General features: G+C 41.3%; 2 protein-coding genes across 5 annotated transcripts in view; one reads left to right on the top strand and one right to left on the bottom strand.

Moving 5' to 3' along the window:
- Window positions 1-344: 344 nt before the first annotated feature.
- On the top strand, window positions 345-17,969 carry LOC147215287 (cytohesin-1-like). Of its 3 annotated transcripts, none has more exons than XM_086139607.1 (12): window positions 345-654; window positions 9,179-9,261; window positions 11,823-11,887; window positions 12,413-12,479; window positions 13,529-13,647; window positions 13,944-14,137; window positions 14,444-14,592; window positions 15,064-15,176; window positions 15,762-15,840; window positions 15,939-16,010; window positions 16,477-16,631; window positions 17,173-17,969. In XM_086139607.1, exons 1-12 carry the CDS (start codon window positions 567-569, stop codon window positions 17,249-17,251), a joined length of 1,263 nt encoding a protein of 420 aa, XP_085995733.1. In that variant the 5' UTR covers window positions 345-566; the 3' UTR covers window positions 17,252-17,969. The 3 variants fall into 3 exon arrangements, with proteins under 3 accessions (XP_085995733.1, XP_085995734.1, XP_085995735.1); XM_086139608.1 differs by lacking the exon at window positions 345-654 and adding an exon at window positions 3,804-3,951; XM_086139609.1 differs by lacking the exon at window positions 345-654 and adding an exon at window positions 5,786-6,080.
- The window catches only part of pgs1 (phosphatidylglycerophosphate synthase 1), a 21,625-nt gene continuing 13,480 nt past the window's right edge, over window positions 17,907-26,051 (bottom strand). For both annotated transcript variants that reach the window (XM_086139605.1, XM_086139606.1), the window contains exons 7-11: window positions 25,170-25,357; window positions 23,487-23,778; window positions 22,719-22,867; window positions 22,507-22,627; window positions 17,907-18,913 (exon numbers count right to left, since the gene is read on the bottom strand). In XM_086139605.1, the coding sequence (XP_085995731.1) occupies window positions 22,508-22,627; window positions 22,719-22,867; window positions 23,487-23,778; window positions 25,170-25,357 (749 nt within the window). In that variant the 3' untranslated portion in view covers window positions 17,907-18,913; window position 22,507. The remainder of the gene's footprint in view (window positions 18,914-22,506; window positions 22,628-22,718; window positions 22,868-23,486; window positions 23,779-25,169; window positions 25,358-26,051) is intronic.

Below are 26,051 nucleotides of genomic sequence, written 5' to 3'. Positions count from 1 at the left end.
TATGAGAACACGTCACCCACTTCAGATATGCGTGCGTGTGTGGATGTATGTGTCTGACTAAACCAAACTAGGTTGTGCTGTGGGTGTGAAACAGGAGGATACGTGTACATGTGCGTCTACATTTGTCATCACTTCCAAGAATACTTCAGCAACTGTTCGCAGAGTGAAACTTTATTTAAAGAATGGATATCCCTATCTGTGTGTGTGTGTGTGTGTGTGTGTGTGAATATATGTGTGCCAATATGCCTTTAACAGGTATTTAAAAACAGCACTAATGTGTGTGCAGAGCTGTGGAAGAGTGTGAAGCTGGATTCAGGAGTGAGGTCAAGTGTGTGAACGAGAGCGGCGAGGGTGGAGAGAGAGGGAGTGTGTTTTTCTGTGAGTCCATCAGAGTCTGGTGGCAGTCGAGGCAGAAAACACACATTATTTTAAGGCTCTTCTCATTGAGACGACAGCCTGAGCTGGAGATTAGTTGGAATGACTTGGGGAAACAAGATGCTCCGCGGATACTGCTAACCTCAAAGACGGGTTTCCTGAGAATACTCCTGGGTACACGTTGTGTTGTGATGGGGACTGTCAGTGAGCTGTGTGCCTCCAGTTTCCAGGCATTTCTCTGCCCAACAGTGCGACCTGCTGCACCTGCCGCAGCTACAGGTAGGTGATTACTGGAAAATTTAAATTGGCCTTCTTATATCAATTACCTGAATTTGAAGCTGCTTAGAGATACTTCTTCTCTTACTACAACCACACTTTTGTTAAACTGGGATTTAGAGATTTATAAATTCTTTCTTAATAAATGATCATGACTGTTATTGAAAAGACATGTTTGTGTTGGTTGTACACGTGACTTTAGATAGCCTGGAAATAACGGGGGTCTGGGAGATGTAGGGAGCAAGACTGGCACAAAATTATATCAGTGTTCAGTTGCCGTGGTGATTTTCAAGACAGAGTGCTCTATGCTGTGTGTGTTTGTGTGCATGCCATGCTGTGTTTTTGACATTTTCTGCGCTCATGTACACACATAGTGTCAAGCAGAGTGAGTGCGTGCGTGCGTGCCTGTGTGCGCGTGTGTGTGTGTGTGCGTGTGTGTGTTTGTGTGCATCAGAGATTGTAGGCTTGATTTGCGAACGTGACGCACACCAATCATCCTCTGGTCCAGGATCCTCCTCTCCTGTGGCTGCGAGAGTGACATAATCTCGATCACTGCCCACATTTCTCCCGCTCTGCAGGTGCTTTCATGCTGCCTATCAACTGGTCCATTCAAAGGCCATTTTGACTAAATGGAAACAAGACTCAGTTTCTCCTCCAAGTTATTTCCACTTGCATCACAGCTTGTGTGACTTTTTTCACGACAGGTAGACTTCGCCTGCTAGCTCTTTTCACTTCTGATATTAGTACGTAGTGTCTTTGTTCAAGTTTTTTTTGCCAAAGGTCTCTTGAAAGATCATGATTTTCAGATAGAGCTTCCTTTTGTGAAGCCTTAGAGGGGTCACGTCATGAATTTTATGCTATTTTAGCATGTAAACTTTTTTGTCATCAACAGGTGCTGACACTTCAATGTTTATATTTTGAATTATTTCGCTGTTATGATTTTTTTTTCTCATGGCTCTATGGAACAATTCTATCTGTCGATATCTGTCTGCATCATACTTTATTTGAAGTGTGGTTGAGTTCTTCTTTTATTTTCAAAAGTTAAACTAACGGCATGGGAGTTACATTTTTTTGGAGGGAACACAATATGCATTGTGAGATAATGAAAAGAAATTGTTTCAAGGCAATGGGGGTTGCAAAGTCAAAGGTTATCTTTGAAAAAAATTCACACTGAGCCTTTTAAGTGATTGGATTCTAAGATTAAGAAAAAAAAAGTTTGTTTCCTCTCTCACCTCTGCTTCATCTCATCTACATGTGAATTAATTAGTTACCATAAACGACTTCACAGCATATCCTGGTCAGGGAGACTGCACATCTCGGCAACTGTGTTTTCTGTCATGCATGACTGATTCTGTAGACAAATTACAACTGCTAATCCAAAAATATTACTCAAGTCTGGAAATACATACTGGGCGGATAAAAATAGTAACCATATTTACCTTTTCATGAGCTGTTTTTACTTACACATTCATTTAGAATTTAAGTATACAATGTTGCAAGAATCCTCATTCAAGACACAGCGACAATGTTGTGTCAGTTAAAAAAAACAAAGGGATGAAACCAGAATCATTCAGAGTTCCTTCAGAGGACGTTAGCAAAACAAGATCCACAGGACCAACAATGAAGCAAGAACAGTTGATGAAGTTTCAAAACACCACTGGCGATCTAAAGCTACTTTTGGGTGTGTTGGAATGGGTGTGTGGACATCAGGCTTTCCTGTCACCAGAGTGACATCACATCTTCTCCTTTCACAAAAGATTTGAAAACCTCAAACACCCTCTTCCTTTGTGTTTCAAACAGCAGTAAAATGTAATACATTCATTTCCAGTGGCTATGAACTGATTGACATAAATAAAAGACCAGTTGGTTCCAGACAAAAAGTCCTGAATGCGCAAAATGACAAAAGGCTAATTTCTACCTTGAGAAACCCTAAAGACAACAGTTGGCTGCCTCTTTCATGTGATTTGGGTGGGCTGACCCTCTAAACTATTAAACTGCAGCCGCTCTTCCTCTCTTCTCCCCAACATATCCTGTTGTTGGCGAGTCCAAACTCCGAATAAAGCGCTGATTCAGGAGCACAGCTGCAATCCTTAGCCCTCCCTCTTTCCTCTGTATCCTCTCCTCGCCCTTCCTCTAGCCCTCATGCACAAGGCACTTCTGATTTCTAATGTGTTTCCGCTGTGTTTGATTTACATACTGTATGTCTTTCCTTCAACAGTATTTCTGATGTTTTTTTAAACTTCCTGTTGATGTCCTCTGCCTTGAGACAAGCCTTCTGTTGTCTTTTACACATTAACAAAATACATAGATTCAAGCATGCAAACATTTGAATACTTTTAAAAGATCTTGCTTCGTACTATACCATAAATGGTTGTGAAAATTCAAGCCAGTAAAATCTAACAAAAAATAAGAATGGCATAAAACACCCCACTAACAAAATAAAAAAAAATCAACCAAAAGAGAATTTACATCTTAAAATACATAGAAAAGACAAATAAAATGCACTAATAGTTCCCGATTATGTAAACCTAACTGATTCTAACTTGGGGTTGGTCAGAACCATTAAACTATAGTTTTGTCATCCAGGCAGTTTACGTATATATTGAATTCATATAGACATACATTGAATTTTTTTCGTAAATTCATTTTTCTTGAAATACGCACCTTGACATTTACATTTCACCTCCACTTCAACATTACTGAATAAAATAAACACCATAATATTAAGTTATGTCATGTCTAATTAAAATAGTTTATCATTTAAATCACGTTTTTGCGATTAGTTTTCACTGTCTGATTTTTAAACTTTTTAGTTTTCAAAAAATAAACGTTTCATGACGTGCCCCCGCCCTGTGACTGATGCGGATAATCTATGGTAAGGATAACAAGATAACAACGCAGAGCCTCATTGCGTAAATTTAGGATTACGTCGAAAACTCACAGTCAGTCTTATTTTTTTAAGCTCCAATGTTTCACTCTTTTAACCCTTTTATGAATAATTTAAAACATTTTTCGCTTTCTGCAACGTAGATATACAGACAGATGGATAGACGGACTGACTAACTGACTGACGAGAGTTCCGCTCTCCTATTGGCTGCAACTGATAAAGCCACGCCCCTCGCCATCCTTCCCCCAACACCGGCTGTCTTTCTGCCGAGACAGTTGTCATATGAACTGTCGACGAGTCCTACTATATCTATTCTTTTATAAAGTTGCTGAAAAGTTCAGCATTCATCTCACTTGACCGGTCGTCGTTAAGCAGCAACTCCAAAATGGTTTTGAAGTCGGAAGACGGAGTTGGTAAGTTGGTTTTAGGTCGCTTTAAGTTTAGTAATGCTAAGTTACACAGCAGGCTAATCAGGTTAGCTGACTAGCAACTTTTGTGCCTTCAGCTAACGGTATATGATAAATCAACTAGCGGGTAACGTATTGGTAGAGTCTACACAATACGTTGCCCGCTTTTTTGTTTTTGTTTGAGTGTGTCTGTCTGTCGTAAATCATATAATTTATTACCATTAGAGTGCAAGCAACAAGTCCCCATCTGACTGAGTGATTTTTGTTAATGCTCTTTGGCAGGCTTCATTAAGTGGCACAATAGGTCCATTATTATTAATTTAGATCGAGGTCAGACGTGAGGGGGGGCGGTGGTTTTTGTGCAGCCCTACACAACTCTTGTGCCTATAAATACAATCAAAGCATCCATTTATTGGTTGTAGCTGAATAAATAATACTCAGTGGTGACATGCCTGCGTGGACTTGTGGTCAAAAGAGATGGTTGATAAGTAAAAAGAAATGGGGACTTGTGGAGAGAATAAAAGGTCAGAAAGAGAAGGAAGTCTTGTAGTTATGATGATACTAATAGCAATTTAGATCGGCTCTGTTTATGTCAGATTGTCTATAAATGAATTGGTCTTTCCTTCAGTTTACTACTTGAAATTCCTAGACTTAGCCATAGAGGCAAAATACTACTTTGCAAGTTTGGATTATATGCACGTTGTCATTTCCTAGTTTTCTCTGAAGACTTTCTCAAGGATCAGGGCATATTTTGTTCTCCCTTTCATACCTATTGTAATTTTGAGGCTCAAGGCTGTGTGAAGCAGTTCAGTCACTAGGGAGTTTACCATAACCGCAGGATTATATCTATGTTTAGCTTGCTATTCTCTGGCCAGAGATGTTGTAATGGACAATTATTGCCTTGTGAATGGAGGCAGATTCAGAAACTCTCAATTTCAAAACAGATAATTTTCTAACCAGAGCGCTTTGTTTTAGGGCCAACGTCATCTGTCATCACGTAGGGTCAAATGAGAGCAAAGACGGAGGCATCACTGGTTTGTGTTTAAATGTGAGTCAGCTGTTAAACTTTTGAGGATGTAGCAGAACTATTTAGGGAAGAGCAATATATAACACATTGTGTAACTTATCCTCATTATTATTATTAATATGATTTTATTTTGTTTATGAAACCATGCAAATTTCACAATTAATAACCAGTTACTTTCTGGTCATATTCTCTGTAGTTCATTTTAAAAAAAATTAATCTGATTTTCTAATTGAATTTTTCTCCAGTAAATTCACCTGTTTATAATTGAAGAAACATGCAATGGGTAAATTGTCAGGTAATGACTGTCAAAGTATTAGCAAGTCATTATCGAACATATCTTTTAAAAAATATCCTCACAAAAGTGTCCTAGATAATGTGTAAATTTTCATATTTTGGCTGGTCTTTGTCACTTTAGTAAAATGGATTCATCATATTTAGCACGTTCACATGACTATTTTCAAAGGAAAAATGCCATGGGGAAAAATACAAAAAACAACCTTTTAGATTTAGTCCAAAATCCAGTAATGTTACAAAAAAATGAAACTTATAGGCTGAAAGTGGTCTCGTAATCAACACCATCTTTTGACTCAAGCTCACTCTGTGGAAAGAAAAGCCAAAGTGCATGTCCAGTCTCTGTCCCGGACTGCAACTTCCACGCGGGGGAGCCTGTATTAGATGCTGTCACGGGGAGGGAGGAGTCAGGATGGACAGAGGAAGGGTGGGGGGGTTAAGCAGGAGGGTTTTCCCCTAACACTCACAAACACACTTGTCCTCATCCTCACTCAGCTGCCAGCCTACTCCCCTTGTCCTCTCCCCTATGCTGGAATGAGCTCCTGAGGATTAAGAGGCAGGGAGGCTGGACTACAGGACCAGGATTTGGGGAGGAGGGTCTGGATTGGACTGGATTACTGCTGCTATACAGAAGATATCATAAACAACAGCATAAACCTGGCCGAAAAGCTCAGATAGACATGTACTTCTAGTTTTCTGGTGTATAGACTAAACCGAAGTGGGAATTGAAGTGTTTTGAGCTGCAACGGGAATCCTGGGACCCCTTGGACCTCTGGGACTGATGGTGAAGCCACTCAGCAGGCAGGCGCTTTAACTGGTATGAGCAATGTGACACAAATGTGGTGTTAACTGCTGTGTGTCACCACTTCGCTGTCATGTCTATCTTGCAGATATGTGTCTGAATGATAATTTGCTTATGTGCACTGCCATGCTTTTCTCCAGAGGCACTGCTGACACACAAACTCCTGCGCTTTTGGGTATTTCAAACACTTTTTGGGGGGGGGGGGGGGTTGCAGGACTCTTGGCCTTGGCATTTTTTTTGTCCCGAGCAGCTGGTCATTAGTAACATTGCAATGACAAGGTGTCCCGTTACTTTGCGAACCCAAGCACTTCTCTGTGGCCACAAATGGACACTCAATAGTTGTGTCACTGTGTTCTTGTGTATGTATGGGTGACATGACTTAATACTATAAGTTAAAACTGAGAGCATTTATCGTAATGGGTGCACTGCACTCTTTATTAGTGCCATGTTCGAGCACTGTCTGACTCCAGATCACCAGCTTTGATTTCCCCTCTTCAATTGAAGTTGGTTGCAGGAAGTGAGCGTGAATGGTTATTTCACTGCCTTTCTGCTCACAATGGTGAGCTATTCATGTCTCCAGGTTAATAATAGGACTTCTCCGGCCTACTTAAGCCTTGTTTCTCTCTGGGGTCTAGGTGTGTGATGAGTGAGTGTGCCATTTTGCAGTTTATATATTGTACCATACTTAAATGTCACAATCCTGAAACTCCTATCATTCCAGATCTCTGATTTAGCCTTAGACAGAAGTTTTTTTCCAGAGAGAAAATTGTGCGTATGTAAAAAGAAATGAACATATGTATATTTCAGGTTAAATAACTCAGTATAGTTCTCTATTAGGGTGCTGGAAAAAAGCATGTTCAGGGTTTTGTAAAAAAAAAAAAAAAAATGCAACAACGAACAAATACCTTGCTGACTAATTCCTACTACTTTTTACTTATGTTTTCTGAAAATAACCAAATTTCAAATTTGCCTCTTATGTTTGTTAATCATATGAAACTCCCTGTAAGAAGCTACTAAAATCGCTTAAGTTGTAGTTGTAACACTTAGGTGGATTCTTTTTTGATATCCTTTAAATAAGGATATCAGTCAAAGCCTGCTATCCTCTTGGTTTTAATAAATACAATTAAAAGATTCAACTGGTGTGATATTTTACTGCATACATTAATCAGTTATGCTTTATTCAATTTGCATAAAAAGAGGTTGGTAAAACAACAGTTAAGTAGTGGAAGACTGGCTTTTTTGGGGAAAAATAATCGAGAATAAGTCAAGACTATTTTTCAACACTTGAATTGATATCACAATGTCTGTTTTTTAGTAAACCACATGTTGGACTCATAAATCAAGACTTCTTGCCAATTTCTAGCAATTTCTTGCTCATTTAAGGTCATTTTTCCCAGTTATATTATTTATGCTTTTCTGTCCTGCGGATTTCCTGAAGTGATCTATTACCGTTATTCTGACATTTCCATGATTTTCAAAAATAACCGAGGGATAACAAAGATAACATACGATTGATAGACAATCTTTCCTTGTCTATATTTTGGTAGATTCTCGGTGAAGGCGAGACATTACATTCCCTTTACAGTCTGAGAAGTTGAGGCTGAATTAGTCCCAACACGGTCCCAACAGAACACCGCAGCCCCTCAGCACGACTCCTCTAATGAGGCCGACAAAGAGCAGCAGCAGCAGCTCAGCTTGACTTGTCCTCTGTAGCTCCTTCTTTTCTGCATAAATTGCTGTTGTTAGTCTGTGCTGGTGCCAGAGAGTTGCCATTGAAAAGCTTGGTTATGAGCAGCAAAATTAGGTTGGGAATCAGATGGGACTTCAAAATTGCACATCTTGGCTACAGTGCTTTTATGTTACTTGATATTTTCTTTGCCTCATTCCTTAAGAAGTTCTAACACTCTGTCGTTTCTGTCTTGCCTTTATCACTCCTCTGCAGATATTTTGTGTAACTCAGTGGGTACAGGAACCTCCTCTATCAGAACACACACTTCTTTTTAGAATGTGGAAGGTGTGTGTCCAGAGGAGAAAGTTTTGAGCTTTCCTGAAAAAGTAGGATGCCAATCCTGATTTACCATCGTTAACTATGTCTATATCAGTTAATGTGAGTGAAAATGTCATAATATATCACTTCCACAAAATGATTTAAAGCTTTATGGGTTCACGTGCTTATCATTACCCTGCTGAGTCTGAAAAGAAAAGTTGCTTTCCTTCATCTCGCTGTTGACCTTTCTTCTTCTTTCGCAGTCATTCATTATAAAATCACAAGACTTCTTTTTTCCTCGTTTGCTAAATGAAGAAAACAAGCTGCTTAATGTTTATCAGTCTGGCTCTCTATTACTCCATACATGCCCAAATAGCGAAAAGATTTTCGGATGAAGGCATGGATTTTTATCTTGAATTTGCTCGTTCTGGTGTTGGGCGACTAGTCTGACAAAAAATATTTATTCTGCTGGCAAGGAAAAACATCGCATTCTCACATTGGTCATTTTGCTCTGCAAAGAAATCAAGAAAGGGTAAGAAAACTTGACTCTTTACATGTTTAAGTCATGGGTTCATGAATTGCCTTTTCTATGTAAAAGAATTCAGCTTGATTTCTACACTTCTTTTCTGTCAGCCATGAAAGAATCCCACACGGACAAAAATATTCTGTGGAAAATCTGTGAACATTCTTGATTAGAACCCAGTCATTCTTGTTAAGGATTCAAGGTATGCGGTCTGGTTATAGATGTAAGATACCACTGATGGTATTTTACTGTGTTTACATGATCTCTGTAGAAGCTTATTTTGTTTTGGCTGCTTCTTATTGGCAAACCAGGCATTTTTTTTTACGATTATTTCAATTCCCGTCTATTCGGCAATGTGGCCAGAACTCCTCATGTTTCAGCTCACCTAAACTACGGAGGCTGATTTCATCCTCCTCTTTAAATGCGGGGCGGTTTTTTAATGGATCAAAGATTGCAAAGATTTTGTTGCCATAGTGACCCAGACCTACGGGGTTCTCAGGTCGTTCCTAGTGTGTGTGTGTGTGTGTGTGTGTGTTGGGATGGGTATCATATAGAGATGGTGGTTCATATCTACCTACTGTATTTCTTTTTTTCTTTTCTCAGTGCCCGATGACCTCAGTCCAGAGGAGAGACAGGAGCTGGAGAGCATCCGCCGCAGAAAACAAGAGCTTCTGCAGGACATACAAGTGAGAAACACACAGATGTATTGCTCTGGATCCTTTTTATACTTCTATTCCTAAAATCAGTATGTTCCGGTTCAGTTGAATACCTTCTGGATTGAGTAGAATATTTGAGCATAATTGAATAGCACTCGGCACATGCAGATATTCACCCTGTGAGATTGTTTTTACCTTCTTTTCTGAAACTGTTAGTAGTTCTATCTGAGAATATAAAAATTGAATTTGAGACACTGCAAATAGTTTGAATGCATGTTCAGATTCAGTATTCAGTGTTCAGTATTTTTTTTTCAGAATATCAGATATTGTACTAAGTTAATATTTTTGTGTGGCGAGATCTTCCACGAAATAGTTCGTCGAATCCATTTACAGGTCAGAATCTTTTTCTGCTGGAGCTAAAGCTGTTCTCCAGAGCTATGGGAGAAAGTGCTTTTGTCCTTTCTGTGAACCATCTTGCAAACTTGACCTTTGCGTTTTTCCTGGTACATTGCATGTTTAACCCATTTTAACTGGAGAATTACAGGAACGAATAAAACCCTGTGACACTGGGCCTTGCAAGTTTCTTTCTCTTAGAGCTTCACGTGGCCCATGTACTTATTTCTTTCTTGTCCTTGAGTGGGTTTTTGTCCTCCATGTCTAGACCAGTGTGCCAGGGGAGGTAGGACTGCTGGAGCATGACTGGATGTCTGCGTGGGGGTAATAAGCATAAATATTTAGTCTGTTGCCAATACATGTTTGACAAAGCATTGACTCCACAATGTATCATTATTAAAAGCATTTGAGTTTTATTTCTGAAGTGGGGAAAATGCTGCTATTGAGTCATTTAAATGTTGTTTAACTGTCATCATTGTCATCACTGTCATCATTTTAAGTGGGGCACAGTAGCATTAACTGTGGATAGCAAAGGACGAATTTCTTGTGCAGGGAAACATGTTTACTTAGTGTTCACAAGTTCACTACTTTGAATCTTCAATCTCCAAGAAATAATGAAAAATAATAGAAAAAAGAGGGGAAAAAATGACATGAAAAACAGTGGGGGTGGTGGCAATTTTGGTTTTAGAGTGTAGTTCACAGTTTCCGATACAGTTTCAAGTCTCTAGAAATATGAATAAGGGCATAGTTTAATGCAGCCACTGCTCACCTTGACAATGAATCAGATGCGTCTATTTGGCAGTTGTCCTCCAGCAGATTTACAGCGTCCACCGAAAAACACATTAAGGGCATGATTAATAGAAAATAAGGAGGTTTTCTCTTACCCAGAAAGATTATTTTCTGCAGTGCAATCGGCCTGCTCATGTGACCTGGAGCAATGACTGCCTGTCACTCAGACCAAGGGGAGAACAGGCTACTTGTTTGACGTGTCCTGAAAAACAGAGTCAAAAAGGATCATTTGGACTGTGGATATATAAAAGGGCGTCATCCAGCATGGATTGTTACCATTTTATTACTTTGAAAGCAAAGGGGACAAAAAGTCTCATTATCCCCCGTTTCCAAGTGCCAGCAGCGCTCAGGGTGTGTGAAGACAGGGGTGTTTTCACTGGTCATCAGCCAGTATGTCCTGCATCCAGAACAAACACACACGCACACACAAAGAAAAATACAAACACGCCCTCTGGGCAGCGACACTATGCAAATAAATTGATGGAGTTTATTACTGAGGTCGGCTCTAGTTCAACACTTCGCTCCTCTAAGCGTCGCCCTGTTTTGCCCTGGGAGCTGATGGGTAATGAGCCATGAAATATTCCAGTAATGGAGACAGATCACACTATTCGTTTACGAGTGTTGTAACTATGGAAACACACATGGAGGAATCCGGTCAATATTTACCATAGATGAAGAAACTGAGTAAGGTTGTTTTTATTTTTTTTCCACCAATCTTGTACACCCATCATGCAAATGCATAGTTTTGCACTTTTTTTTTTTTCCACTGAAGATGATTATATTACATCTTGCGTGAGATTCACGATTGTCCTTTTCTCTCTGGCTTCTGTTATAATTTTTGATTATTTTCTGCTGCTCAGCTTTTCTCCATCGGTTTCCACACACTCTCCTGCTATAACCTCTGTCTCTGAGCTCATGTGTGCAGCTTCGCTAAGCCCGTCAAAGTCTTTGATCCTGCGTATTCCCATCTCCTCACCACTCCAACAGTCTGGGGAGGGGGTGAGGGAGAAGGGGGTGGCAGACCGATAAATCTGGGTCAGGACAGAGGAGTGGGAGGCGGTGGAAGTGGTGTTCGGCTGACCCCAGAACAGGTGCAACAGATCCCACAGAGGATTTTCCGCAGAGCGCGGCTGTTCCAAATAACCCCTGCTGGAGGAAGAATGAGGCCAGCTGAGGGAAGAGTCTTTACTTTTTGAGGGGTTTTACAGGGTTATTTTCTTAGCAGAAGTTGTGCGTCCGGATGTGGAAACAGGCGACCATGAATGATGCATCGGGCTGACCGTGAGATCAAAAGGATGGGATTTACGGAAACATCACACAGACCTCACATGAGTGAACTTATCTTCTTATTCCTTTTGTTTGGAGCTCACAGTTTTTCCCCCCCATTTCTTTCTCCTGTCTGCTGTCAGAGGCTGAAGGATGAGATAGCAGAGGTGACCAGTGAGATTGAAAACCTGGGCCTGACTGAAGAGAGGTAAAGTGTCTCTCAACAGCCATTTGTGTGCAAGTGCGTAGGCTGCTATGATTCACTCAGCCTTTGTTTCACTGCAAGTGTCTTCTCAGGGATGTGCCTGACTTTAACCTAGCAAAATGCATAGCAGGCCTTGCTTTGTTTACTGCCGGATTTGTGCAGGATTTAATAGTTGTTTGTATCATAAAGCATATGGGGGTCACAGGTTTTTACCGATTTCCGGATTGTATTTCAAAAGGCTGTTTTCTTCAAAACAATATTTTAAGAACAAACTGGGAAATCTACTTACTGTTTTTGGGATTGTACCTTTGATCCCATTTGAAAGATAATTGCTATTGTCAAGAAATATCAAAACATATCCAATAGAGGAGGGGAAAAAAACTTAGCATTTTTAATGCTAAACTCCTCAAATGATTTTCAATAAAGCTTAATTTTTAGTTCCTTTTCCAGTAATTGCTGTCAATGATGACTATTTGCAGGGGGTTTGACTGAGAATGTTTTCTGTTAATGCTGTTTTTCTATTTTTAGGAAAAGCATGCAGAGGAACAAACAGATGGCGATGGGCCGAAAGAAGTTTAACATGGATCCTAAGAAGGTGAAAATTTACAAACACAGGGTTCATGTGGAAGATGAGCTTCGATGTAGCAGTCAGGCATATTGTAAAATATACTTTATCCATTCAGAGAAGTAAATGATAAGATGAACAAATTGATTTTCTAAAATAGAAGTAAGAGAAAAAAAAGGTGGAAGCTTTAAAAGAAATTGTTTAGTGTGTAAAGATACTTTCAAAGTATCCTTTTTTTTTTTTTATAGAGTACCGGTCGTCAATTTGCGATTCTGTATACGCTATTCAACTTACTAAGTAATTTCCAGTTAGTATCAGAGTAATATTTTTAGTTAATTTCTTGATCATTTTCTGGTGACTTCTTCCTGACTTAAGTGAAGCTAATTTTCATGTGACTGCTGTCATATATGCCAAAAAAAGTAAAACTGTGATTTAGATTATCAAAGAATAGTCCAAACAAACAAGATTTAAGCAATCCAAAATCTGCCTTTGTGCACAGGGGCTTCATGCATTCATCATCAAGCCAGCATAATTTACTTCTAGAGCTTTTTCAGTGAGCTCCAAACACCCAGAGAGGAAAAAAAAATCTGGGTCAGAATCATGTTGTGTGAAGTAGGAGGATTGTGATTGCATGATAATCACACATACCAGCTACTCAAATTGATGTTTTTGATTTTTAACAGAAAATCAGGAAAATAAATGAGTCTATAAATTTCAATGCCAATGCATAAACAAACCTGGTAAAAAGCATAATGAAGAGATTCATGTTTTTGTTTTTAAATTTATGGGTAGTCTGGTGCTGTGAATTAACTGGTGCCTAGCTTGAGAGCTCCTTCGCTATGTATGCATTTCTGAATGAAATACAGCCTCTTCTGCTTCCATTTATCCATTGTGTGATATATAAGATTCATGTTAATGTGTATTCAAAGATATTTAAACTTGTATATGAAAAAAGAAATTCAAATCAACTCAGACACCCTGTTCAAGTCGTCTGCTTTTAACCTTTAGTTGTACTGACTGATTAGGCAAAGATTTGCAGAATTGTAGTGTGATGGGACGTTTCCTTTTTTCTACTTCAGGGGATCCGATTCTTGATTGACAGCTCCCTGCTAAAAAACACCAGCGATGACATTGCCCAGTTTCTCTACAAGGGCGAGGGGCTGAATAAGACGGCCATCGGTGACTACCTGGGGGAAAGGTGAGCCTTTTTTCTCCAATTTGTTTTCTAAAGCTCCTTCCAGATAGAGCCTGAGGATAAACTTTTCCACATCAGTGAGGAGAAATCACTCAATATTGATGCATTATATAATGAATATATGAGCTTAAAGGATCATCCATCAATCTGTTTTATCTGATTCATCATATCCATCTCTCGCTCGAGCCAACTCACTGAGCTGTGATCCCTTTTTGATCCAGTATTGTATTTTTTTCCTCCCACTGTGTGTGTGTGTGTGTGTGTGTGTGTGTGTGTGTGTGTGTGTGTGTGCTGTGCAGAGATGAGTTCAACATTGAGGTCCTGCACGCTTTCCTGCAGCTTCATGAGTTTACAGACTTGAACCTGGTCCAGGCTCTCCGGCAGTTCCTGTGGAGCTTCAGGCTGCCAGGTGAAGCCCAAAAGATCGATCGCATGATGGAGGCATTTGCCCAGCGATACTGTCGCTGTAACCCTGGAGTGTTTCAGAGCACAGGTAAGTAATTCTGTCAAAGGGGAAGTCCTAATTAAAAGCACCTTTTCTTTTGCACTAGTCAAAGACAGTACAGAAAGAAAACAATTCTGTTTTCATATCGTTGATGTGACACTTTCAATACCATTAGCAGATCTTTTGATATTGTTAGACCAAACAACTTAGTATAATCTTAAAATTTGGTTTGTAGAAATGCAGTAAATAGTACAAGAGAGGTGAAGCAAACACACTAAGAATTCTGTGTCATCAGTTCAGTAATCTGCATCTATTAAATTAAACCTGCCCCCCCCCCCCCCCTTCTTCCTATAGACACATGTTATGTGTTGTCGTTTGCGGTGATCATGCTGAACACCAGTTTACACAACCCCAATGTGAAGGACAAACCCTCAGTCCAGAGATTTACAGCTATGAACAGAGGGATCAACGATGGAGGGGATCTGCCCGAGGAACTTCTCAGGGTCGGAAAAGTTCTTTGTATTCATTGATCAGTTGAAGATATTCTTTATTCAAATTTGTCCCAGACAAAAATGTATTATGCTAGAACGGTCTGTCGAAACTCATCAGGTTGAGCTAAATAAGATCAGAAGGAATCTCACCTGTATTTCCTCATTTTTGGAAGGAATCAAATCTATCAGCAAATGCCTGGGTAAATCAAAAGAATCTCTTTTCGCTCGATTTTGCATCTATCAGTGTGAGCCGAACAAACATTTTTACTTGTATAAAAAATATTTATTACCACTTCTTTACCAGACAGAAGAGCTAAATGGATTAAGTTGATGGCAGATTTTTTTCTCAAACAAATGATTATGAAATGCAGTTGGCTTTTGATGTTTGTAATCGTAGGAAAAGCAACAAGTATTTATTTCTCTCTTTCCCTGTTTCCTCCTACTTATTTGTGTATAACCTCCCTTTGACTTGTCTGTGTGTAGAACCTGTACGACAGCATCAAGAATGAGCCCTTTAAGATCCCAGAAGATGATGGAAACGACCTCACGCACACCTTCTTCAATCCCGACAGAGAGGGGTGGCTGCTTAAACTCGGCAAGTCGTTTCATTGGTTAGGAGTAACGTTAATATTGGTCAGTACGAGCTAGGAGTCCCTCTAGTGGACTGGATTTGCAACATCTTTTACCCTGTACAGACTCGTTGACTAAAGTTGGTTGACATCGTGCACTTTGACATGCAATCTCAGAATTGAAGAAATGACACAATTCTTCTTCTTTTGTTTTCATGTTGTGACTCCAGGAGGTATGTACCCTCAAAACTCTTAACTCCCCAGCTTTAATGCAACGCTTCACCCCTCAGCTGCTCCACCCTGCCTCACTCCAACATTTGCTGTGTGCACACTAGCCATGGCATAGAAACTGAACTACATTCAAAGACAATTAACGTCTGTGTCAGATTCTGCACTGCGCTTTGTGCTTTTTGATGTCAGACAGTTTGGCTTCTGACAGCTGGAGTTGTCGAACTTACCCGAGTTCTAAAGTGCAGCTTCTGTCTTTGGACTTGTTAGGCTTTAACCTGCTGATCTGTGTCCTCACTGTGTCTGAGTGCTGCCGTCTGCCGCTTCTCTAACAGCTGAAGTCTATTCCCCGTGGAGGCTGGGGCTCACCTATAATTTCTCCCCAGGTGGACGAGTTAAGACCTGGAAAAGGCGCTGGTTTATTCTCACTGATAACTGCCTTTACTACTTTGAGTACACGACCGTGAGTAATTCCTGTTTTGATGGTTTGGGATCATATGAGCAGAAATTTTTGATCTGTAGGTTATGATTACTCACCTTGTCATTTATTTCCTTTCTCAGGATAAGGAACCCAGGGGGATTATTCCCTTGGAAAACTTGAGTATCCGAGAAGTTGATGACTCCAAGAAACCGGTAGAGTCCTGCTCGCTTCTCTTTTTACATGTCAAAAGCATCCCAAAAATGCCACAGAATAAGAGGCAAAAGAATTAAAATATATATATATATGTGTCCAAGTTGCATTTTGACATTAGGGTTGCCAGGTCTCCAAAACTTCCTGACTTTGTACTTGTTAAAATTTTATTAGTGTACTTATTTTGTGCCCTTGATGATCCAACTACAGACTGAATACCCAGGCACCAAATCTAATATGATCACTTGCAAAGATGAAGACAGACAGTTTGTCCCAAAGCTGTGATTTGGGGAAAAAAAAAAAGAATTTCCCTGCAGTCTGAAAAGGGTCTTTGTTCCCGGATTCTTTTTTTATCTGATAATCAGAATGATCGTTTGGTTCCCTCCAGCCTGGAAAACATCTAACGCTTGTTTTTGCAGCTTCCCTGTTGTCATTAAATACCTTGACTCATTGTACATCTTTCCCCAGAACTGCTTTGAGCTCTTCATCTCAGACCACAGAGATCAGGTGATCAAGGCCTGTAAGACAGAGGCTGATGGCCGTGTAGTTGAAGGCAACCACACTTTTTACAGAATCTCCGCTCCAACTGCAGAGGAGAAGGACGAATGGATCAACAGCATCAAGTGAGTGATCTAATAACTGTTTGAATCCCAAATGTGAATTCACTTTTTTTTTTTTTTTTTTTGGTTTCCTGATAAAATCAGTACCAGTTTTTTTCTTTCGGAGGCCTTTTTCAGGCCAGCGCACAGCCCATCTTCTTCAGGTAAGCAGTCTCAGGAACCACAAGATAATTTTTTAATTTGATCCGGGGACGAGCGGACTGAAAGCAGCAGCTGGCGACTAAAGTCACTGTGACCTGATAAAACATTTCTTGGCAAAATGTATTGTGATTCAGTGATTGAATTAAAGAAACATGGATTTCCATTAAGGTAAAACAACAAAGTAAAAACAGCGGGTCTGCTTCCCGTTGACATGTTAACCACCAAAAACACAAGTTTGACCTTTGTTCAAACCCACCCTCAGACTTTTACTTGAAAACAAACAACGTGTCTTTTTGAAGCAAGTGCCTTTACAGCTAAACCTTAGTGACACTTTATATCGGTCTGAAATGGACCAGTAAATACCAAATCATTTGCATTTTGTTTAATATGTTCTTCCCTGTAGAGCCGCCATCAGCAAGGACCCATTCTACGAGATGCTGGCTGCTCGGAAAAAGAAGGTTTCCTCGCTGAAGGGGCTGTAGAGCTGCTGACGGTCAAACACTTAAACTACACAGGTCTGACTCAGCACAGAACTGGACCTAGACCTGCCGGCCTGGACCAGGCAGAGGATTCGGCTCGTTGTCGCCCTCTTGAGATGTTCCTTCGATACCAAACGCTCTTTCTTTCTAGCTGTAAACGTGAAGGCGAACGTTTCATTTCCCTTCTACAGAGGAAACCGTTCGACTGTAGACTTTCCTATCCTCTTCTTCAGGACTGAAAACCACTGTGCCGTCTGGTCAGGACTCTTGCTTCCCCTGAAAACCTGCTGTAATTACTTGCAATATGTCTCATCCAGCCTATTCAGATAAGACTGTCTCTCCAGGCGAGAAGCAGCGTAGAAATGTGCTTTTGCAAGGACTGATGATGTGAAACTTCTCACAGTTGGTTTCGCACGGAAGAAGTCAGGCAAATCGTATCGGACATGAAGGCGAGTCAGATACATTAACACGCATGAATGTATCAAGACCGGTAAACATTGTTCCACGAAAGATATCGATTGGCAGAATGTCTTTCAGGCTGGACCGCAGTATTTAGTCTCAGACTGAGCTTTTTTTTTTTCTAAGCATGTTTTCTTACTCCCATTGATCTTTTGTCATAGCACTGTTAATGGAAATTATGGTGATGCTTAGCTCAATATTTATTTATCATGATACATTGTAATTTATTTTTTGTTTCATTAAACATTTGCAATTAGTCACATTTTTTCCACTTGTCAAATTCAAATGTAGCAGTGTTAAACATTTGACATACCTCAATGACATCGCATGGAAGGGAGGGTTATATCTGGATGTCATCATAACCACAGTCCCATTACAACTGTTATGTTTTTGTATAGGAATGCTAGTATCAACAAAACTGTTCATATTATATTTTTTTTAATTCACCTGTTCTTTCAAGGAGCTGAAAAACCAACGATATCTGCATGTAGTTTCCACCAGCTGCCATCCAGGTTTGTCCATTGCCCCGGCTCTAGTAAGCAGGTTTATTTATCACCTTTTCAATGAAACAACTGCGGCTGCACGTGTAAAACCAAAGTCTTCAGTGCACTTTATCAAACCCCTTTGAAGAAAATTAATACAGCTCAGAAGAAACTATTACATTTATGAACATCATGAGAAAATGCTCAATATGTTGTCCTTTAATTTACAAAGATAATAATAGACTTGGACAGTTGTCATGTGGTAAATGCACTGAGCTCTTAAAAACTATTATTAAGGCTCCATCGGGGATTGTAATTCTTCTTCTCTCGCAACTGTGTACCTAGCACCCCTAATTACGTCACACACACACACACACACACACACACACACACCCATATCTACTTGATTCATACACATGAAACATGGAGGAGCGGCAGTGAGGTTTGTGCAGGAAAAAAAAAAGAAATTTCAAAGAAATCCAGACTGAGGTTGACTGCTACCAGAGTAATCATCTGAGAAACCATGCAGGTAAAACATATGATCTGGGGATGATTGAAGAGGAGCGAAAAAAAAAAAAAAGGAGGTATGTACCTCCATTGTGTGCGTAAGACAGAGTCACTTCCTGGGATGCTCAAGAGCTCTTGGTATCCCGCTGAAATTTGAGTCTTGAGTCTCAGTACAACCTGAGAGCTTCCGGGTCACAGCCAAGCACACTGAAGCCAACTGCAAGACAGGAAAAACATGAATTTTTAGCATAATTGAGCCAAAAACAAGGCGTTGAACTCCGCAAAGGAAAAAAAACACACTACCCCATCCGTCTGGAACTGCAATTAAATTCATTTCCTTCTTGCGCACATTATTTCATTCATTTTCCAGAGTAAACCATCTCTGTTTTGAAAACCTTTCACATGGAACAAGTTTCACTTGATGAGTCATCTGTATTTAGTCATCTGCAAGAATTACAGCATGCATTCTAAATCACGTGTAAAGCTCCAGTGTCTTTTTTTGTACATTAAGTATATTCTATCAACAGCTTCAAAATGTATACATTTGAGCCCTGTGCAAATCCCATTATCCATTTAAAAAAACCAGGAAGTAGTACACCCCCACCCCAACCCCAACCCCACAGTTTTCCACAAAAAGGCCAAAGATACTGGATTTTATAAAACAGAAGGAGCAAAAATGTCATGCGTGGGCAGGGGATGTTGAGTTTGACATTTATAATCTGGAAAGGAGTGTGGCCGCTAGGTGGCAGGCAGGTCCCTCACCTGGGGAACAGCAGCCTGGACATCACCTGACCCTCAGCAACCTGCCTGACGTGGAGGTTGGAGAGGCTCCAGCATGTTGTCACTGGTTTCTAACAATAGTGACTCTGCACTGCCTAACTTTTAATCCTTTGAAATTACCAAACGATTGTCTGAGGCCCGTGTTTTGTTTTTTCCTCGTATAAAAATACACAGGCAGAAGAACGAGCTGATCCTGAACAAGCGTCTGGGGTCACTCAGGGTCAGTCTGATTATCCCTGCTGGTTGTCATCCGCGATGGATGACAAAAGCCAGAGCTCTGCAACAGCGTAAGTCTATTTTTATTTGGGCGAGTGGAATCTAGTCATTTGCAAAACAATGAAGAATAATGCAAACCTGAAGTATAAAGCTGTGACCTTCCTCTGGGCTTATGCAGTTTGAAATGGGGTTTTGTTAAATGGGTAGCTCCATAATAAGGAATATAAAACAATTGTCGACAAGAGGAACTATGTTAATTGTACTTTCATCCCTCCTTTAAGTTCATGATAGATTCCTCTGCCTTTTTTTCCTTCTGTTTTGGCTTTCTGTCTTGGGGTATGGTTGTTCAAAAACTACCTGGTCAAAACTCAAATAGACTCCTCGGGTTATTGAATCCCAAAGAGTAAGTAGTGTTTGCGACAGAAAACAAAATCGAATATCAATGCATTAACTGCAAGTTAAAATTCTGTTTGGTCAGACCGATCCCTCTTGCATACCTTTATTTTTCCTTTCCTTCTTTATAGTTAAAAGCTAGTATTTAGGCTTTGCTGTGCACAACCATGTTTAACTGTGTGCTCGAGTTCACAGGTCAACTCCCTGACCTGCCCTCCTGCGTGTGCGCATGTGTGTGTGTGTGTGTGTGAGAGATCATACTCGTAACACAGTGATTTCCAGTCATCTGTTTCCCAAACAATATGCTTGATGTCACATTATTGTTTTGAGCTATTTTCATGCTGCCTGCGTGCTTTGCTGCAAATATTACTCCACCTCTGAAAGAATGCCCACTTTCTGTCTGGCAGGAGATCACTGCAGATGTTTTTTTTTTGTTTATTTGTCTTGTTTTTTGTTGTCTCCCCCCTCGACTCTGTCTGGCTTGGAATAAAAAGCCACCTGTTTTCTGTCACTATCTGGGCCTGTAACATTTCCTCTTCTGAGAAAACGGCAAGTTCCTAATCTTCATGTAGATCTTAACAAGTCTCCCTTTGGCTAAAATGTGAAATGATGGGTTTATACTACCCTCTCATCTCCCCGTGCATTCACCAGCCAGTTTAGCATACAGTAATTTGTTTTCATATGAAAATCAGCAAAAAAAAAAAAAAAAAAAAAAAAAAAATCACTTTCCCCTCAACATGAACCGCCTCAGATAACAACGGTGTCCCTCTAACTTTCCCCATCCAAGTCCTGACAGGACTGTCAAATCATTGCCAGAAAACCACAATGACTCACTCCTTGAGAAGTGAATCAGCCGACACGCTGTCTTGATCCCGCTTTGGTGATTCGGCCTGCTGGGAAGACTGGGACGGGACCCTGCGATTTTGGACTCGCCACAATGACTGCAGACATTTCTGAGGAGCTCGCGGCCTGTTTTGTGTGTGTTTCTTTAAATTGTGCTTTATTTTGTCAACTTTGTGCAAATCCAAGAAATATAGTAATCAAAAGTCCCGGTTCGATCATAGTTTTGTAAGCTTTTGTGTGACATGTAGTGCGACCCGGCTAAGCGGTGATTTGTTTTGTGGTTCCGTTCTCAGTTCTGGGATTTTTTTCTGTTTTCTAAAGATTGATTTGTTAAGAATAAGAATTCTTGCAAATTAATTGTTGGATCCCTTCGAAGAAATATTGTGGACACTTTACACGGTGGATGAGATCTCTTTCAATGACTCAAAGTAAGGGAAGGAATTAATTTTTTTTTTTTTTCTTAAATTGGCTTGTAGAAACATGAGGATAGAAAATTTGAAAATTAACTTTTGATATGACAGTGTTTTGTAAATATGTCTGCTTGCTTCAAGCAGTGACTTTGGCTTGGCATAAGCTGTTGCATGTAGACTGATGCTTGTCAGGCAGATGTAAAGTTAGCGAGTGTTGCATTGCAGTCGTGTAACTTGTCTCACCTACGATTAACACAGACCTTTGTGATTAAAAAGTCCTCATAGGATCCGTTTGTACAGTTTTCTTTAATTCAGTTTGACTTGTGAATGCCCAAAGGGGAAAGCTGATGAAATTCACTGTTTGATCAACTGTTTGCCTTGATCCGCCAAGAGCAACTGACAGATAACTGACTAGAGTATAAGCTTAAATAAGCACATCAGGATATTTTTTCTTCAATAGATTTCACCAAATTATGTGCTAATATTTGTCTAGAATACACCTCAGCGGTGGTGTTCCCAGGGTGGGAACTGTCCACTGCAAGACCCCTTTCTTTGCTGTCGATCGGCTACAAATGGAGGTAAGCTAATGTTGTTAGCTGTTTGTGTTAGCCTCTGAAGCTGAAACCAGGCTACAAATGCAGGTATGCTAATGTTGTTAGCTGTTAGCCTATGAACCTGTTGGCAGGCTACAAATGAAGTAAGTTAATGTTGTTAGCTGTTAGCCTGTAAATCTGTGGGTGGGCTACAAATGGAGGTATGCTAATGTTGTATGCTGTTACCCTGTGAAAAGTTTAAATGTACTCTGTTTTTTTTGAGCACCGGAAAAGTTTATTTAAAAATGTTCGCAACGTCACACAGTAGTAATACTTAAGAGGGTGAGCTGATATCTGAGGCGGTGGATAAGACAGACTTATGAATCGAAAGCGAAATTATAACATCAACCTCCCTGAACATTTCCTCCCATGAGGTCATCAATCGGGTTGATAAGATTCTGAGATCTTTTAAAGGAAGGACTTTTGAGGTTTTGGGAGACTTCCCTCGACTCTAGATTGTGGAAAGACGATTGGAATAATTGATGCAAATACTTTCTGTCCAAACGTTTGAGAGTAAACAAATCGTGTTTGTGTGTGTGTGCGTGTGTGTGTGTGTGTGTGACACAGGCCAGCACCTCAGAAGAAATTCTTGATGAGGGGTGTGACCAGTTTCACCCAGAGCTTTACGTAGCGGTCGGGCTGCTCGAACGTGGAGCTGGAAACCTCGGTGGAGCGCTGATACAACATCTCCTGCTCCTGCGGGTAAGCAAGGGCATACGCGTTGAGCCCACGCGCACGACAAATTTGTCATCATTTCTGGCAACGATTACAGCATAAAAGCGCCGACCTCCTGCAGCTGGCTCTGTAATTCCTCGTTCTCCGTTACTATGGCGATCTGGGCCTCCAGGTCACGGTGTACCGAGCGGTAACCAAAATTAGGGGAGCCTATTAGAGTGAGGCAAGGTCGGTCCTGCCCCTGGAGGTAATACCACAGACCTGTTGGAGAGGAAAAGTAAGGAGTGAGATGGTATGTTTACAGCGGGGACGTCTCGTCGACCCCAAAACCACAACTAAAAAGAAAGCTGGGGCAGAAAGCCCCAGCGCAGATCCAAAACCGCAAGATATGAGCGAGCAAGAGTGCACATCCTTGTCTTCGGGCTATGACGGGATGACTGTACAAGCCGGCGTCTCTCGCACCGCATACCGCCGCAACCACAAGCAGAACAGCGGAGGGGGGGGGAAAGTTGTCTTTCTTTTTTTCATTTTTACTGACCTGGACGGGCCGGACGGTGAGGTTGAGCGCTCTGGATCTCGTAAAGTAACGTGGAAAAACGTAGCAACGATTTCACGGCTCTTTACCGAGCCAATTTCCCCCGGACCTCTGCTTCTTCTCCTCTCTTTTACATCGCCCGGGTTTGAACTTTTATTGGGGGGAAAATAAACACGGCCGTCGTCTTTGAGGCGGCGTGATTTTTTTTTGCCGTTTTCTCACATTTCACACACACTCGGTGATTAATCAACTGGAAACAATAATCACTAGGTGCAGTGAGTCATGCAACGGCAGCGGGAGGAGAGAACGGCGTGTTGACAGCTCGGCGCGAGAGCTCCAGCCCACCCTTGGCGTGGAAGGTCCACTGCGGTCTGTGGTACTCGTGCAGGTGTACCCTCTCCTGCTGGCCCAGCCGGCACACCTGGCTGTAGAACTGTCGGGCGATGTGGACGTACGCGGCGGGGATAGCACCGGCGATGCCTTTGGCTCCGAAGAACCCGTTGACCTCCGGGGAGGCGGTGAGGATGCGGTAGCTGGCGCCGGCTCCGAGCACCAGCCGCATGTAGGCCTGGGTCAGGTTGAAGTAACCCGATGTCAGGAACACAGTGGAGTCCGACTCGGCGTCTGTGAGCAAGCGCTAAGAGCAAAAACAGACGAGTTCAAGCTGAGCGTCTAAATGTGAACGTCGCAAAGAACTCGACGGGTTGCCGACAATTACGCCTGCGACTTTGACCCGCTTCCATAAAATCCCCGAAGGTTGCCCTTAAATTGACGCCTTACGTTTAAAACGAGTTTCACGATCTCCATGAGGTTTTTTTTTTAGGACGCTAAAGAGAAAATCTTTTGATTTCCACGTCTTTGCCCTTAACTACTTAAGTATTCCCTTATGTTTAGCTCCAAGTACTTTGGTGACCATATTCCTTGTCAGAACCTAAAGGTAACCACCTCCACTCCTTCATGGCGGTCGGCGGGAAACGCGTCATTCCTGACCAAGTACCAGGTTGGAAGTCGAAAACCAGAAGGTTTTCAATAATTAAAGAGGTCTGCGCTTTGGTCCGATGGCGCAGTTAGTTCAAAATTTAAAACCAGATGAATTGGATAACAGCAGGGATGTTCCTTGTTTGAATCCGCCTCACGCCCAATGACAGCTGAGAGAGGGTCGATGAATGAATTAACAAATGAAGGAAAGAATTCACGGGACGTATCCAATCCAACATTTCAAGATTTAAGCCGAAGCGTCTTCAGATGACGCTGATGTACAAATATCCAGAAAAGGTGAACGTGCTAGACGGTCTTTCGACTATTAAACATGACGTGTTAATCATAAGTTTTCAAACCGAGTAAAGTTGGACAATTTTTACTGACTATTATTGTGAGTGACGGCCCCAAGATCGTCCAAATTCTTCAATTCTTTAACATGGTTATTCTTTTGTACGTTAACATTTTTGCACCTATGGACTGAGCTTAAAACAGCATGTGGATCTTGAATCTGAACCAATTTTCTGGTACGACAAAGCGTTTTTTTTCTACTATATTTTTTTTATTCAAAAGGTCCGGCGGTTTCTTGAATTGACACGATTTCCCCGTACGCACAGAATCTGATTTCTCCGTGTTCAACTATAAAACCAGATTTAATATTACATTTCGCTGCAAAGGGAGAGGGATTTTAACCATCCATACGACAATAAATCAACGACTGGATTGCATTATGCCGCAGCTCTGATGGTTGGATTGTATTCGTTCCCAGAATGTGTGACTAAGAAAACCTGAATAAAGGCGCAAATATTTATCTATGGTTTATTAGTCTTATAAACGTTAATGAGTCCGACAACAGAGTATTTATCATGTGACCTTTTCATTAGTCACATTCGACGCGTGACTCAGCAGAAGTTCGCTCTTGAGCTTAACCAGTAAGAGAATGGGGAAGAGGTCGATGCCTTCAAAGCTAAGCGCTAAGAGCGATAAACGTGCTCCTGATTTTGAAACACGCTGCGGTCAAGTAGGACGGCCGGAGGTCTCCGCTCTCACCTCCGTGACCTGCTCGTCCACCTGAATCCCCAGGGGCTTCATCTGGACCAGCGGGAACACCCACGTGTCCTCCTCCCCCTCGTCCTCGGAGTCCTCGGACCGGTTCGCCAGCTGCTGCCGCACGTGGGCGGTGTTCACAACCTCCATGATCCGCTTCCTGGCTGCGGCTGAGAAGTCTTGCCGGTTGCCTGATCGCCGTGGAGATACATACCAGCGCATGTAGTTATTGTTAGAGGCAGGTCTTGGGGGCCAAGTGCGTTCTCGTGCCTGGGTGTATTTCCTAGTCAGCAGTTTAAGAAACGTGGCGTTTAGATCATAACACACCTGGCTCATTTAAATACAGGAAACTAACAAATATGAGTCATCCATATTTTCAATCCAGTTATTGGATCATTTGCACGGGGTGAATGAACGCCTAGTTATGGGCAGGAACTATTTCTATTTCCCAGTGAGCTTTACTTACACTGCTGAATCCGAGCGGGGTCAGATATCACTCCCGGCAAATCTCTCAACATTTCAAAACACCAAAAACCAGACCGCGTCCAGGATCGATTATTTCTAATATCATTTGTTGTTGTATCTTTTTCGTACTTTGCCCTCATAGCAGCACTCATTTTCCATCTCTAGGCCGTTCGCTCTCTTTCTACCCTCAACGGGTCGAGGCAGAAGGCCGCCTGCGTCGAGCTGGGATCCGTCCAAGGGGGAAAAGCAGCGACGCCACGGTCGTCAAGCGCTCACTCATGAGGTAATGTTGGGTTTCTGTCAATCATCTTAAAGAGTGAGGTCCAAACAATGATTTGGAGCCATATTAAGATAATCTGACTTGACTTTCTACCAGAGAAGTAGCAAAACAAAATCGAAGGTTTATTCGATTGTTATTAA

The sequence above is a fragment of the Fistularia commersonii genome, chromosome 32 (genome assembly GCF_037954325.1).
Source record: "Fistularia commersonii isolate RoL2024-O1a breed Wild chromosome 32, RoL_Fcom_v1.0, whole genome shotgun sequence".
Lineage (NCBI taxonomy): Eukaryota > Metazoa > Chordata > Actinopteri > Syngnathiformes > Fistulariidae > Fistularia > Fistularia commersonii.
The sequence above is the reverse complement of the archived record's forward strand: the minus strand, read 5'-3'. Positions and strand labels throughout refer to the sequence as shown.

Bases quoted from the DNA above. Each gene is read 5' to 3' on its own strand.
- LOC147215287 (XM_086139607.1), top strand. From the start codon at position 567: ATGGGGACTGTCAGTGAGCTGTGTGCCTCCAGTTTCCAGGCATTTCTC. The intron at 655-9,178 runs GTAGGTGATTAC...TTCTTTTCTCAG, and splicing joins TGCACCTGCCGCAGCTACAG to TGCCCGATGACCTCAGTCCA. The intron at 16,011-16,476 runs GTAGAGTCCTGC...ATCTTTCCCCAG, and splicing joins TTGATGACTCCAAGAAACCG to AACTGCTTTGAGCTCTTCAT.